The sequence below is a fragment of the Atta colombica genome, unplaced genomic scaffold (genome assembly GCF_001594045.1).
Source record: "Atta colombica isolate Treedump-2 unplaced genomic scaffold, Acol1.0 scaffold47, whole genome shotgun sequence".
Lineage (NCBI taxonomy): Eukaryota > Metazoa > Arthropoda > Insecta > Hymenoptera > Formicidae > Atta > Atta colombica.
In genome coordinates this window covers 664,420-677,311 of record NW_017259536.1, presented here as the reverse complement: position 1 = coordinate 677,311, position 12,892 = coordinate 664,420, and the positions used below count along the sequence as shown (strand labels likewise).

The following is a 12,892-nucleotide window of genomic DNA, read 5'->3' as shown; positions in this document are numbered from 1 at the left end:
AATAATTAATATAATTCATTTTATATTTAAATAAAAAATTTATTGATCTATTATTTGATGGCTATTTCATTAGCTAAGTTTTATATTTATTTTAAATATGAAATCAAAAGATTGTATAATATCGAGTTCGGATACAATCAATGCAATCATTATCGGATAAGATGATAAACAATTAAACTGCTGAAAAGGATTTATCGAAATATTAATTATATGATCGATGATGTATTTATGCCTAATGTGAACGCAAAAATAAATCAGCGCCCGAACTTTATTGATAAATTTCAAATAAATTTCATTTTTTAATCGATTTCTATTGACTCGATTTCAAATTAAAAAGAATCACTGCGATTAACTTAATCCATGATTAACTTATCAAACGATTGTATTATTAAATTAATATGGATAATATTTGTAGTTTGTTCGGGGCACACTCATACATGCTTTATCTTTACGAATAAATTTATAGAATTAACTATATTTATTGGAATATTTTATTATTTTATTATAAAAACTTGTTTTTGAAAAGCACTGGAAATGCGATTTGTAGAAAAATTAAAATTAGTGAGATAATATGTATAGAAATAGTTTTCATTTTAGAGTCTTTGTAAAAAATTTATTCAAATACAATATTGCTGGAACGTTTTGTTGCAATATAACAAAAAATGGACATCTTAATATTGTCAGACTTTTGCAACAATGATTCACAACAACGTTTCGCAATCATGCATTATTGCAATGTTTCAGTAAAATCATTCTGCAATATTTCTGCAATTTTTCTGTGCTGTATGGATAGAAAAGATTAAAAATATTAAAATAGATTGAACTGAGATTAAGATTAATATACATTGACAGAAACAGGCATTAATAATTGCTGTAAATTATTCTTATATACATATATAGGAGCGTCCTTTCTACTTATTTTAGTATTTTTTTCTAATCTTTTTTATATTCTATTTTCTTTCATAGGCTAAGCATTCAAAATCAATTCTTATATTTAAGATCATTTTAAGTGCAATCTTAAAATGTCATAAACCGATCACACAGTCATATTAGAATCTAAGACATTACTTAAGACAATCTTGAAGTAAGAACGATCTTATTCTGATCTTACTGATCTTATTCTTTTAGTTCTATTACATATTTCATGAGTTTTCTTATGATATTATTCATACTTTTTCTCTTGGAAAATTTGTACAGTAATTCTTAACGCATCCTGAGTACATCGTCTCTACTAGAAAAGTAGAAACAGACGGATAAAAGGTCGAGAATTTTCTCAGAAATAAGCCAATTGGCAAATTGGCTTATTTGCCACTTGGCTACAATATTTGGCACTTGGCGTAAACGATGTATTTCAAACTTTCTTATGAAAATAAAATAGTTTCAAAAAGTTCAATGATCAGTATAAAAGGCGATAAAAGATCTTTAAAAAAAAAGATTGAGTCTGTCAATTATATATTCATTCATGATATATAAAATATTGCATGATATATAAGATGACTGAACGAAAATGTATCAAATATCTGATTTACACGATGTTTTTTTTGTACTAGCGACTAACTGTAAATGTACTAGCAAATTATAAAAACTAGCAGCTAAAAAAATATTAGGTTAGGGAAAAAATCTTTTTACAAGTAAAAGACCTACAAAGTAAAAAGAAAATTTATTTTTTCAGCTCGTAGTTTTTTATGTAAAAATTAAACAAACCTGATATATATTCAAAAAAATATAGTAACCATTCAAAAACAGAGATTTCAAACTTTTGAAATCTTTTTGTAAAATTTAAATTTTGATCATTTTTAACGAAGAATTAATAGGGAAAGTATTTTTACCAACTTGTGAAAAGAGTTTCCCCAATTCAATATAATTATATATTTTTAGCTACTAGAGTTTTTAAAAATATAAGATATAACTTATAAAATAATACATTTTTAGCTACTAGTTTTTTAGTTTGGTAAAGAACTAGCATGTTAGTAAAAAGACATTAAATTAGATCACAGATACATTCGATCAGCAAATTTCTGTTAATTTCTAGCTCAAATGGCTGAACGAATTGCTGATAAAAGTTTTCAATAAAATACATATTAATTGCCAACACAACGTACAATCATTTATGCTTCGAGCTATTTTCGATTTTATAAAATTCGCACTTCGTCGGAATTCCACCAAGTTCCCATTTCACTCGGATACGCATAAAATAACGTTTCACAGAGAGATTGTATATAAAACGAAAAAAAGAACAGCGACTCTGCAATGACAGCACGTGCATATTTTAACCGACCTACATGTAGCCATAGCTTCAATTACAGAGTACTGCGTTTCGCGACTGTATCTGTACACTTATACTATACATATGTGATAAATTACTCTTGTCACTAATATTATATTTAAAGTTACTGATAGTTAAAGTAAGATGACAGTAAGTAAATTTAAGTTATCGCTACAACATATCTCATACGTTTTCTAATATTTTATGCTTTGTATCAACACTATAAAAAAAAAAAGAAATATAGGCAGAGATAATTTTGAGTTATTTCAAAGGAACGGTTGAGTTATTATCAAAGTAAAGGTTGAAATTTATTTGATTGTATAAGGTGAAGTTTCGGAAAGATGGAATTACACGCGGATTAATGTAGGTAGTAATTTTCCTTATATGTATGCAACGCTGAATTCACGCTGAAGTTTCTTCGATGAAATCAGTGTCATTGCGACGATGCAAAACTCGCGACGATTTTCTCACGTGTCGCTAGCGTGTATGCGTTTCACCGAATGAAATGTGTCATGGCACAACTGTCACGGCTCGTAACTAAAACGTCCGGAAAAGAGAAGAAAGAGACACACAGGAAAGTATAACTCTGCTTAATACCATTGCGTTCCATTATATATTACTTCTCATCGTATATGCGATTTTTTCCCATTCTCGGCCGCGCGTCTTTGTTCGTTCATTTTCACATGTGATGGCATAATTAAAAACAACGACGGCGATAAACCGCACGTGGTCCATCATTAAAATTCAAATTTCAGTTAATTACTATCGCACCGACCGTGAAAGATGCAGTTTTAATTTAACCGAATTGGAATATATCACGGTATATACTAGCATATTGAAAAAGGCAATAATTTGATGCAAAATATAACGTTCTAATTTTATCAAAAATTTATATGACAGACGAAACTAATATCTCATTTGCGATGACGCAATTAACTCGCGAACAGCTGAAATTAATTTAATCTTTTTCAAATAAATCGTATATACGTATGCTGATCAAGAATAAATGGTTTATATTTGACGCGCTATAATTGATTCGCCACTCCGACGATCCTATGTCGTCGCAATCACGTGTTCGCCGTTCATCACGCAGACGTTTATTATCTAACGACTCATTAACAGCTTCTCGCAGCACTCTCTGCCCATTATGCTTCACGATTTGCAATGTGACGCGTCATTATTAACATTATCAGAGGGACAGAGAATTATGCGACATAGACATATCGACTGTGTTAAAACTTAACGAGCCGTACTACCGGAACGTAGGTTATCGTAATAGTGACGAGAGACTCGTAGGATATGTGTCGACATATGGTGATCTTCGTTTCGCTATTCAGAAGAGACGACGCGTGTCTCCGAGCGTTGCGTGTTAATGTTGCGTTTACACAATCACGGATCTCATAAACTTTACAACGGACTTTATAAAGTTAGGGAAATTATGCGCTTTTCCCGCCGACCCACTGTGTCTTCATTAGCGGCGATGTTAATGAGACGACAGCGAGATTCGTTAACAATCGAGCAAATTCAACAAAAATACGACACGTGATATAGCTTCCTAATTTATTTGTAAGAAAGGAGCAATGAGAGAGATTAATGAGATTAATGGAAGAATTAAGCGCTTCCTCATCTTCTTTCATATGACTGATCGGAAATTAGCGACACTGAGAGTGCGCCATCCGCCGGATGGCAGAGTTCGCGCGAGGTCATAGCAGTGCTAAGCGCTATTTTCATCTTGTGAAGCATATTGTAGCCGGGAGTAAAACCGACATGAAAAGTTTTCGCGATAGTTACTTACGCCCCATCTTCTCCTTATCGAGAGTCCCGGGTGTGCAGCGTGTGCTCGATGGAAGACGGAAAGTCTAGTAACTTCGAGGCGCGCAAGTAGGTAGTACATTAGGTAGATGGGTAAACAGGTAGATAGGTATACATGAGCCGGGCGTTAGCTATGTAGATAGATAAATGGATGGATATACGAATCGTTTGTTATGGCTCAGAGATTTGCTTTCCCTAAAATCGATATGAAATACGGAATACGAAATAGGAGCGAAGCACAATGGATCTCTATAATGAATCGGAAGTATATAAGAATGTAATCTTCAGAGAGAACTCATCAAAAATGTAATGAACTGATACACGAAATTACTGATTATTTATGAAACTTTTCTTGCAGCTACGAACTGTTTGTGGAATATTTTCTAATTGTTCCGCGAAAGTTTGTTGCAACTATGGTTGCACTCTATACAATTAAACAGAATTAACAATTATTGTTAACTTTATAATATGACATCTCGCTGCAGTATCTACGCGATTTATGCGAAAGAGTTTTTACTTTATTAAATTATTTGTTTATATTAATATCCAATATTTTAAAATTTTTTAATTGAAATATTATGTAACGTAATGAAAACGTTAATATCGAATACGGATTTCTAGATTAATTGAAATTAAGTTTTTGATGGAAATCTCTTTAATCACATTTTTTTAATTATTTCAAAATTTCGAATCGCATATCTTTATACAATTAGGAATATGATTCCGTTTTCATTATTACTTTTATTATAACATTTAATGATTACGGTTTTATTTTAATATTAATTACTATAAAATAATTATAAATGCAAGCACATGTGCGCTCAGATTACTAACTATGATTGTAACATTGAATTGGTTGATCCATTTAAACAAATCAGTTCGATGCATCAAATCGAGCAAACTAATGCTATTCTTCTAATGCTATTCTTCTGAATCTTCCAAACGTTTCTGACGGCCTCAACCAATATACCAATGACGCAGACACATTCGATTCGGAGCTTTTTGCAATTGCAGTGGCCTCTTCCGCCTCTTTTCTTTCTCTTCTTTCATCCATCGAAACGCGATCGCTATCCGCAGAAGCTTGCACGTTGTCCAGTGGAAGAAAAAGAAATAAAAAAAGGAATACGGGATATTCGAGTGCCAGGAAACAAAGTTGGCTTATCCGGCTGCGGAGAGGAAGCCGATTGCAAGAGAGAGAGACAAGGTACAACGGGAAATAGGATTTTGCGGCTGACTGGTCAAACCAACCATTGTCCTTCAATGCCCAAAAGAATCTACCTCTAGGTTGACGAATGAGGCATGATAGCGATGTCTGAGTCTTTCTCGCTGGATGTCGCTAGAATCTGAAATAATTGTAATGTGTATAAAACCATCTATATACTCGATCCTCCGTCAGGTTGTAGCAATTTTCTACAATTTACGGACGAGCTCGAAACGATATCGATCTGACGTATCGCGAAAGAAAGACGAAAGATCTTCTTACTAATAGATATACCGTACACTGGCACCCACATTCCTATTTCCTCTTCCATTAGTTTAGGATTCGAAGTAGTTCCAATTTCGATTAATTTATATGTGATATCCTTTTCTTCGTAATATCAAAATGATTTTGTTGAAATTCCGATAACGATGATATGCGACGAACGGACGATCGAACTCGCGCAAAAATCGTTCCTGTGGATTCGAGCGTGAAATTAATTTCCGGCGAAGGATTATGGATAATCCGTCGTCTATGATAAACTTGCTTTGCAAACGCAAATCTTTATCTTTAGCTATTTTAGTATATCGAGAGCCGATCAAAGAGAAAAAGAAGAGAGTGTTTAAGTTTATATAGTATATTTGCAACAGATAAATATAGATATTGATTATGAATAAAAAGTAATATTTGATATATTAATTACAATGATTAGAAAAAACATGTAAAGATTTTAATAAAGATTTTAACAAAGATTACATTAACTCTAGGATATTGTCGATGTTGAGTAACAATATTGCTACAAGTAACAATATTGTAAATTTTACATTTTATTAATAAATGAATTTTATAATATTAATAGCAAATAGCAAATAGGTCACTCTTAATAAATATAACACAAGTTTTTTTTATACATTTTTGACTTTTAACGATAAAATATTTGTAATTTAAACTTTTATGAACACAAATAATTTAACGATTAACTTAAAAAGATAGAAAGAATAAGCATACTATCAAATTCAATCTTGAAATTAGGGATCCGGAAAGTGTTCGGTATTATCCGACTTTTTTAGAATCCGACCGGATAGCTAGATATCATTATTGTTCGAGAATATATCCGGTTGAAATTTGATATCATTAAATTATTGATTTTTTTCTTATACAAATATTCTAAAAATAAGTATGCATATTCATGATTCTATAATATATATCTTATTATTGCAATCTTTTTCTCTATAGGCATTTTTTTTTTAGAAGACACTATCCCAGAATCCGATCAGATATCCGGAAAATTCGGAATTTCGGATATCCGAAATGTTATATTTTGTCTAGATATCCGATATCCGGTAATAATTTTACGATCCGGTGCATCCCTATTTGAAATGATATGGAGTATGTAGTTTAATTATTTATATACATTTTCTTATATACTTAAATAAAATATACAACACAAAATAATAACACAAAACTGCTGAAAAGTTGAAATGACTTATCACATTCTCTGTTATATAATGCTGATCACCTAGAGATCTAAACTAATATATAACGAACAAAATTTTTAAAAGCTTATCTTCACTTGTCGTAGCTTTTAATATGGTAGACTGAACCTCCTAATGATCACTGAAGGCATGGATCACTTAATTCTCAATGACCTCGTTTACGTAAAATTTACGTATCGATAGCATTCTGGGATTGAAAAAGTTTGAGTAATTACTAATAGAAAATTTCGAAATAAAGAAAAAGAAATATTAATAAAGTAGATATTCTCTCAGCAAAAAGATATCAATAAATTGCAACGTAAAATTAAACTGTTCTTCCGAATTTTAATAAAGAGGAACTATAAAGTGACATTCGAAACTGTCGATACATAACGAAAGGAAAATTCATGTTCACGTAGCTTCCGGAACAAAATTAATCTAGCACAACAGAACAGTTCGGTCGATCCGATAATCAAGGGTGAACTTGTTTCAACTCCCTTCCGGCTAAAAGAACCATAAAACTCGATCCATCGACGGTCGTTCGAATCAATAGCAAGCCCATTGCGTCAACAACGTAGCATTCCACTAAAGAGATTTTAATCCGATCGTTTTTCATGCGTCGAGAAGTGTACTTAAATCATCTGCATACCTGCTCGCTTGCATTAACAATCATAACAATTGTCAACAAGATACAGAAACGTGGATGTTTTGTTATACGAAAAATTATTACACTGTATGAAATATAGAACGTTAAATGTCGTGTCTACTTATTATCAGCTGTTTCCACATCTGTATAATTTAATTTGCATATGGAATGAAGTGATTAATAACTTAATATTTCCCTTTCGTATCCAATTAATGCACGCATATATGCGTGTACAAATTTAAACATTCTATTTTGAACGCAAAGCGTAATAGCAATCACATAAGAGTAATTCATATTAACAGTTATTTGTGATAGTATTGTGTAAAATTTTCTGCAATAATATTGTATAAAGATAATTTGTTTCTAGCAAATATGCAATTGTTGTTGTTTGAAACAAACTAAATATAAAGATAAATGATTTCAAAAAAGGAAGATTTAATTATAGATATATTCATATAGTCGTTACAAGAAATATCTCGATATAGTTATAGATATTCAAAAATATAGCCAAGCATAAAAAGGAGATATTTATGGTTAAGTAGTTTATTATGTCTCAATTGACTCAATCAGAGATTCAGTCAGATTAATTGAATACGTCGGCACGGAAATAAATATCGTTGTTCCAATTGTTCCAAATTCCTTGTTTGGAAATTTCGATGAAAGATGCACGGACTGAACTTTTCTCGCATGAAACGTGGTAAAATTCTTGCAAAAGAATTCAAGTAGGAAAATTAATTTCGCAAGCAGAAAACGAATGACGTGAGGCTTGTGCGGGCATATCTGCTTCGGCCTCGAACAGCAAGAGGCCTCATGGCAAACGGACGCCAATGAGTGGCGGTCTCGCGAACCTGGGCAGAATTCTATTCTTCCGTCACGGAAGTGCTTCTATTAGTGAAAAGTTTTGAAAGGTAATTACGAGGGTTATTTTATGACAATACGCGCGAGCACGCGGCCTCTCGTGTGCGACGTTATACGCTACAGAAAACCCATTCGTTTCGAAGTTTCATATTATCCGCAATGGCACGTCGCGACACGTCGGCCAGTATTTCGAAAAGTTCGACGAAATTGGAGGTACGAAGAGAAATAGAGTGCACCGGCGGCGATTATGTTTAATCCTGTCATCGATGAAGTTTGATATTACGCGCACGTCGCCTTTAACTTCATAGCACTTACAAGCCCGGAAACTATTCTCCCGTTAAAGTCCGGAGTTTAATCGTTGTTTTGCGGTGATGTTAAGAATGCAAAGAAATATATTAGTTTTATCGCACGAATGCAATTTTTTTTTGAAAGAGGATTGGAAAAAAGGATTAACTTTAATTATACAAATAAAAAATGAGTGAATACAATTGAGCTCTATTCTACTTTTTAATGTATTTATCTATTCTTTATGTAAATATCGTATCTTGATTTATTAGATTGTCCGAAAAGTTCGTGCCGACTAAACTATATAATTTAATAAATGTATATTAAAATTTAAATCTTTTGCGTTTCAATTTTTCTTCAACATCGGTACGAACTTTCCGGACAACCCAATATATTTGAACGTCTTAAATAATTTCTTAATTTCTACAAATTTATAGAATCTTAAGATTAATTTCAATATGCGGTATAAAATTTAATATTGGTGTTTTTTGTTATTAAAGAATAATACTTTTCCACAACCTGAATCGCGTCTGAGACCAACCTCGTTAAATTACTATATAATCAAGGATCTTTGGTAGTTAAATATTGTCGCTGACAACGCGTACAGTGAAGAAATGGAGCAAGTATCTTCATTCCGGTTGAAATCAACTCCGCAACGAGAGTACATGCAATTCTGTTCTAATCGCGAACTCGCCCTAAACATGGTGCAGTCGGAAATTCGCGGCGTACGGCTGTCTGGCTTTGTGAAGCACTTGACGAAATATAATTTGCAACTGAGAAAGTGCTTGCCCGTACACAGCTGATCTGGAAGTACAATTCCGGAGTTGGCGATAATTCATGCGTGCGCCTCAGGTATTTGCGCCGTTGCAGTTGCCTATGTATTTCCTCGTCTTAATCAAGAATCGCGAATTCGAGTATAAGAATGCGGATTATACATGAATTGTTGTCAACGCCGGAGAGAACATTTGCATTAGTTATCTCAAAATAGCACGCAACAGCACCAGTACTTGCATTTTAAGTTACGTCAAAGATTTATGTTCAATTTTTTAAATATTTTTTTAGAAAAATATACTCTTCATATAATGTAATGCATAAATATGCAAATGTTTGTTTATTCAAAAAGTAGCGGCATGAGCATTTCACTGGGGTGCATTTGGGATGCATTTATTAAACAGGTAGGAAGATATATAATTAAATTGTATTTAATCACAATTGCATGTCTCGTGCAAAAGTATATAACACAGTATTGTTTTAAAATTATAGAATGAGATAAAGCTAATAAAAACTTAATAAGAGAAATTACTTGGATATTCGGCTTGAAACATAGATTGGAAATTTGATGATAATATATATAATATGAAGAGTGCTATCTAAATATTTACATTGCGCTGGCAGAATTACCTACGTTATATATACTAATGATGATTTTTGTCTGCAACTGAAAATATGGAAACGAAATAATCACCAAATGTATGCTATTTTTGCATTTATTATTTTGCGAATGCTATTTGTCAATATTTATGCTACAGTAAAATGACTTTATGTTAAAAAAGGAATAAGACTACCGCTTAATGTTAAAATAACGAAATCCAATTTAAAAAGAAACAGTATTATACTTAATATTGAAAAACAAAGAATCTTGGACTTAGGACTACTTTAAATTAAACTATATTACAAATGTTTCATTTTTTTCCAGCAAAAATTTCGTAATTCGTATTTTGTTCAAGATTATTTTTTCTAACGAAAATTACAAATTTCTAACTTTTATTATAGAAAAATAAAACCTATTTTATAAAAAAGATACTGGGAATTAATATTGGGGGAAAAAAATATGTCGCGCGTTTCAAAAGAAACTGTGTTACGCTTCAGAAATATTTTTTCCGAATGAAATATTTTTTCCAAATATCGACAATTTTTTTGAATACATTCACAATGATGGATTTAAAAAGTTTTGTAACGTACAGTATTGATATTTCAGTTTATATCTTAATCTGATATTTAAAGCGCGTGCTTCGCGTACAACTGTTAATAAATCCGTTGCGTTTTCTACCGAGAGAGTAGTCTCCTCCACAGAATTAATTTATTTCAATGGAATAATCTTTCTACGCGCGCGTGCACCCATACGTTCTATATAACGTTACACAAGATACGCGGGAAAAAATATCTCTCTAGCACGCGTGATAAGCTTAGCAGTTAGTAAATGCACGGTATGCGTGTACACGGTAACGCGCAGATTTCAGGGGAAATCCGGCTATAACGTCGCGCCGCCGTCACGAAAAGGAACGTTACCGTCACGTCAAGATACAATGTGATATATTTAAATAGGTCCGTTCGCGTACTGCCACGCGAACTTTCACGTGCGCGACTGATGTGACGCGACAATCCGTGACGTTGATGCAACGTATGATCTCCGATGTGACGCAAACGTTAACGGATTGATGCGGAGATTTCCGCGTTTTGAGATTCAAGTAGCCTTGCAAAATGTAATACATCGTAAATGCGCCGAGAGATTTGCTGGATTCTTGGAATATTCCATCGACTTCAAATATACATTAAAAGAACTGCTTTGCTGAAGTATTTAAAAATCTAGATACAGGTCTGAAAATAATTTTGTTTGATAATTTTGTTAAAATAAATTATGTAGGACGCTCTCAAATTGGTTGCTACAACGTCAAAACTTTATGCAGCACTGCTTATTATATATGAATTTTTTACATAATTATTTTGATGGTTCAACAAAATTATATTTTGAAATTTGTATCTAAATATTCAGTACTTAATACAATCATTTTTTCCATATACGGAACATTTAATGACGACATTACAAATATGCGTTGTGTGCTGCACTATTATACTAAAGAATTATGGAACGAGATATATATACAATTATTCCATTGCCAGTTTTGGCAACCTGATATGACTGCGTTAAAAATGGTAAATAAAATGGTATAAAAAATTTGTGACAATTTTATTCTTACCATTCATTTATAACGAGAAGTAATGCTATACAAAATCAATCTGACAATCTCGTCAGAAATCTATTATTGATTGCAATTCGCGATAGATCTGTGTTTAGTGCAATCTTAAATTTTTTATTAATAAATGGTACCTTTCAGAAGAATTAGCATTAATCGTAAGGATACTTTTGTTTTCAGGTGGTATAGCGTCATGCTTAAGAAACTTTCGGACCGACTTCCTGGAGGAATGGCCGACGCCAGGCACTGGTCCTCACTTTGACATTTCAATGCAGTCGAATTTTACCGGACTGGTAGGGAAAACGGTGCATCTCGTGTGCAAGGTGAAGAATTTGGGGAATCGAACGGTGAGCCATCGGAAAATCCATCGTCTGGTTCGTGACTAGAGGAACTATATCTTAGCTCGAAGCGGACAGCGCGCTGGCCAGCTACCCCACGCCGCTGTTGAATAATTTAAGGGTAGGGCCGCACGAACGACCTTGCGACCCTTCCTCGCGATTGTAGCGGATACTTTAACGGCGTGTCACGTCACTAGATTTGCCCGCTCGCTCGCCATTAAGAGACCTGTTAAACGACCTTATAATCGATCGATGATTCACGAATAGAAAGTTAAAGTGTCATCCAAATCGTAAAAAAGTAACAAACGGGAATTACTGAGATACGTAAAATATACTAGAAACTAATCTTGAAAGATTCTTTAATCAGAGAGAGAGAGAGAGAGAGAGAGAGAGAGAGAGAGAGAGAGAGAGAAAGAGAGAGAGAGAGAGAGAGAGAGAGAGAGAGAGAGAGAGTCATAAAAAGTGCAAGTCTGTTTTATTAAGATTTTAAAGAATTTAACTAATTATTGAAATCGATCGTAAATATTTTAAGTAAATAAACTTATGTTATTGAGTTTTCTTCTCACAAGAATTTTTATTTTTTATTGTTGTTATTACAACTTGGTATAATTATGACATGAATAACGACAACAACAATTAACGATGGCAGCCATGCGCGCGATAGGAACAAATGTACGTCTATAGGGACACGATTCGCTTATAAAATATAAAATCGCTGTTCTTACACGATCCGTGGTGCAGTTCGTCCAACGTAAATGGGGCTATTAAATAAACATTACTGTTCCTTCATCGTGCACAGTGCCGGTATCTCATGAAAAAGGCAGGCGATATTAGCGTTTATGTTCCTGCATTATTAACCGCTCTTCTTATAGTGAACGGAAGCATTCTTTTTGTGCAACACGTGCGTCGACGAATTATATCGCTTAAAATATTCCTTTCGTACAATTATTCTGATTGTACCAGACAGTTTTGATATTTGAGGATCATCACGTCATCGATCTCTTCGTTTTGCGACATTCTTAGTTCGTCGTTGTACAAA

General features: G+C 33.1%; 1 protein-coding gene across 1 annotated transcript in view; it reads left to right on the top strand.

Annotated features, from left to right (window-relative positions):
- The window catches only part of LOC108691466 (neural cell adhesion molecule 2), a 35,679-nt gene that overhangs the window by 3,663 nt on the left and 19,124 nt on the right, over positions 1–12,892 (top strand). Inside the window, exon 2 of the mRNA XM_018199217.1 lies at positions 11,696–11,862. Coding sequence (XP_018054706.1) covers positions 11,696–11,862 — 167 coding nt within the window. The remainder of the gene's footprint in view (positions 1–11,695; positions 11,863–12,892) is intronic.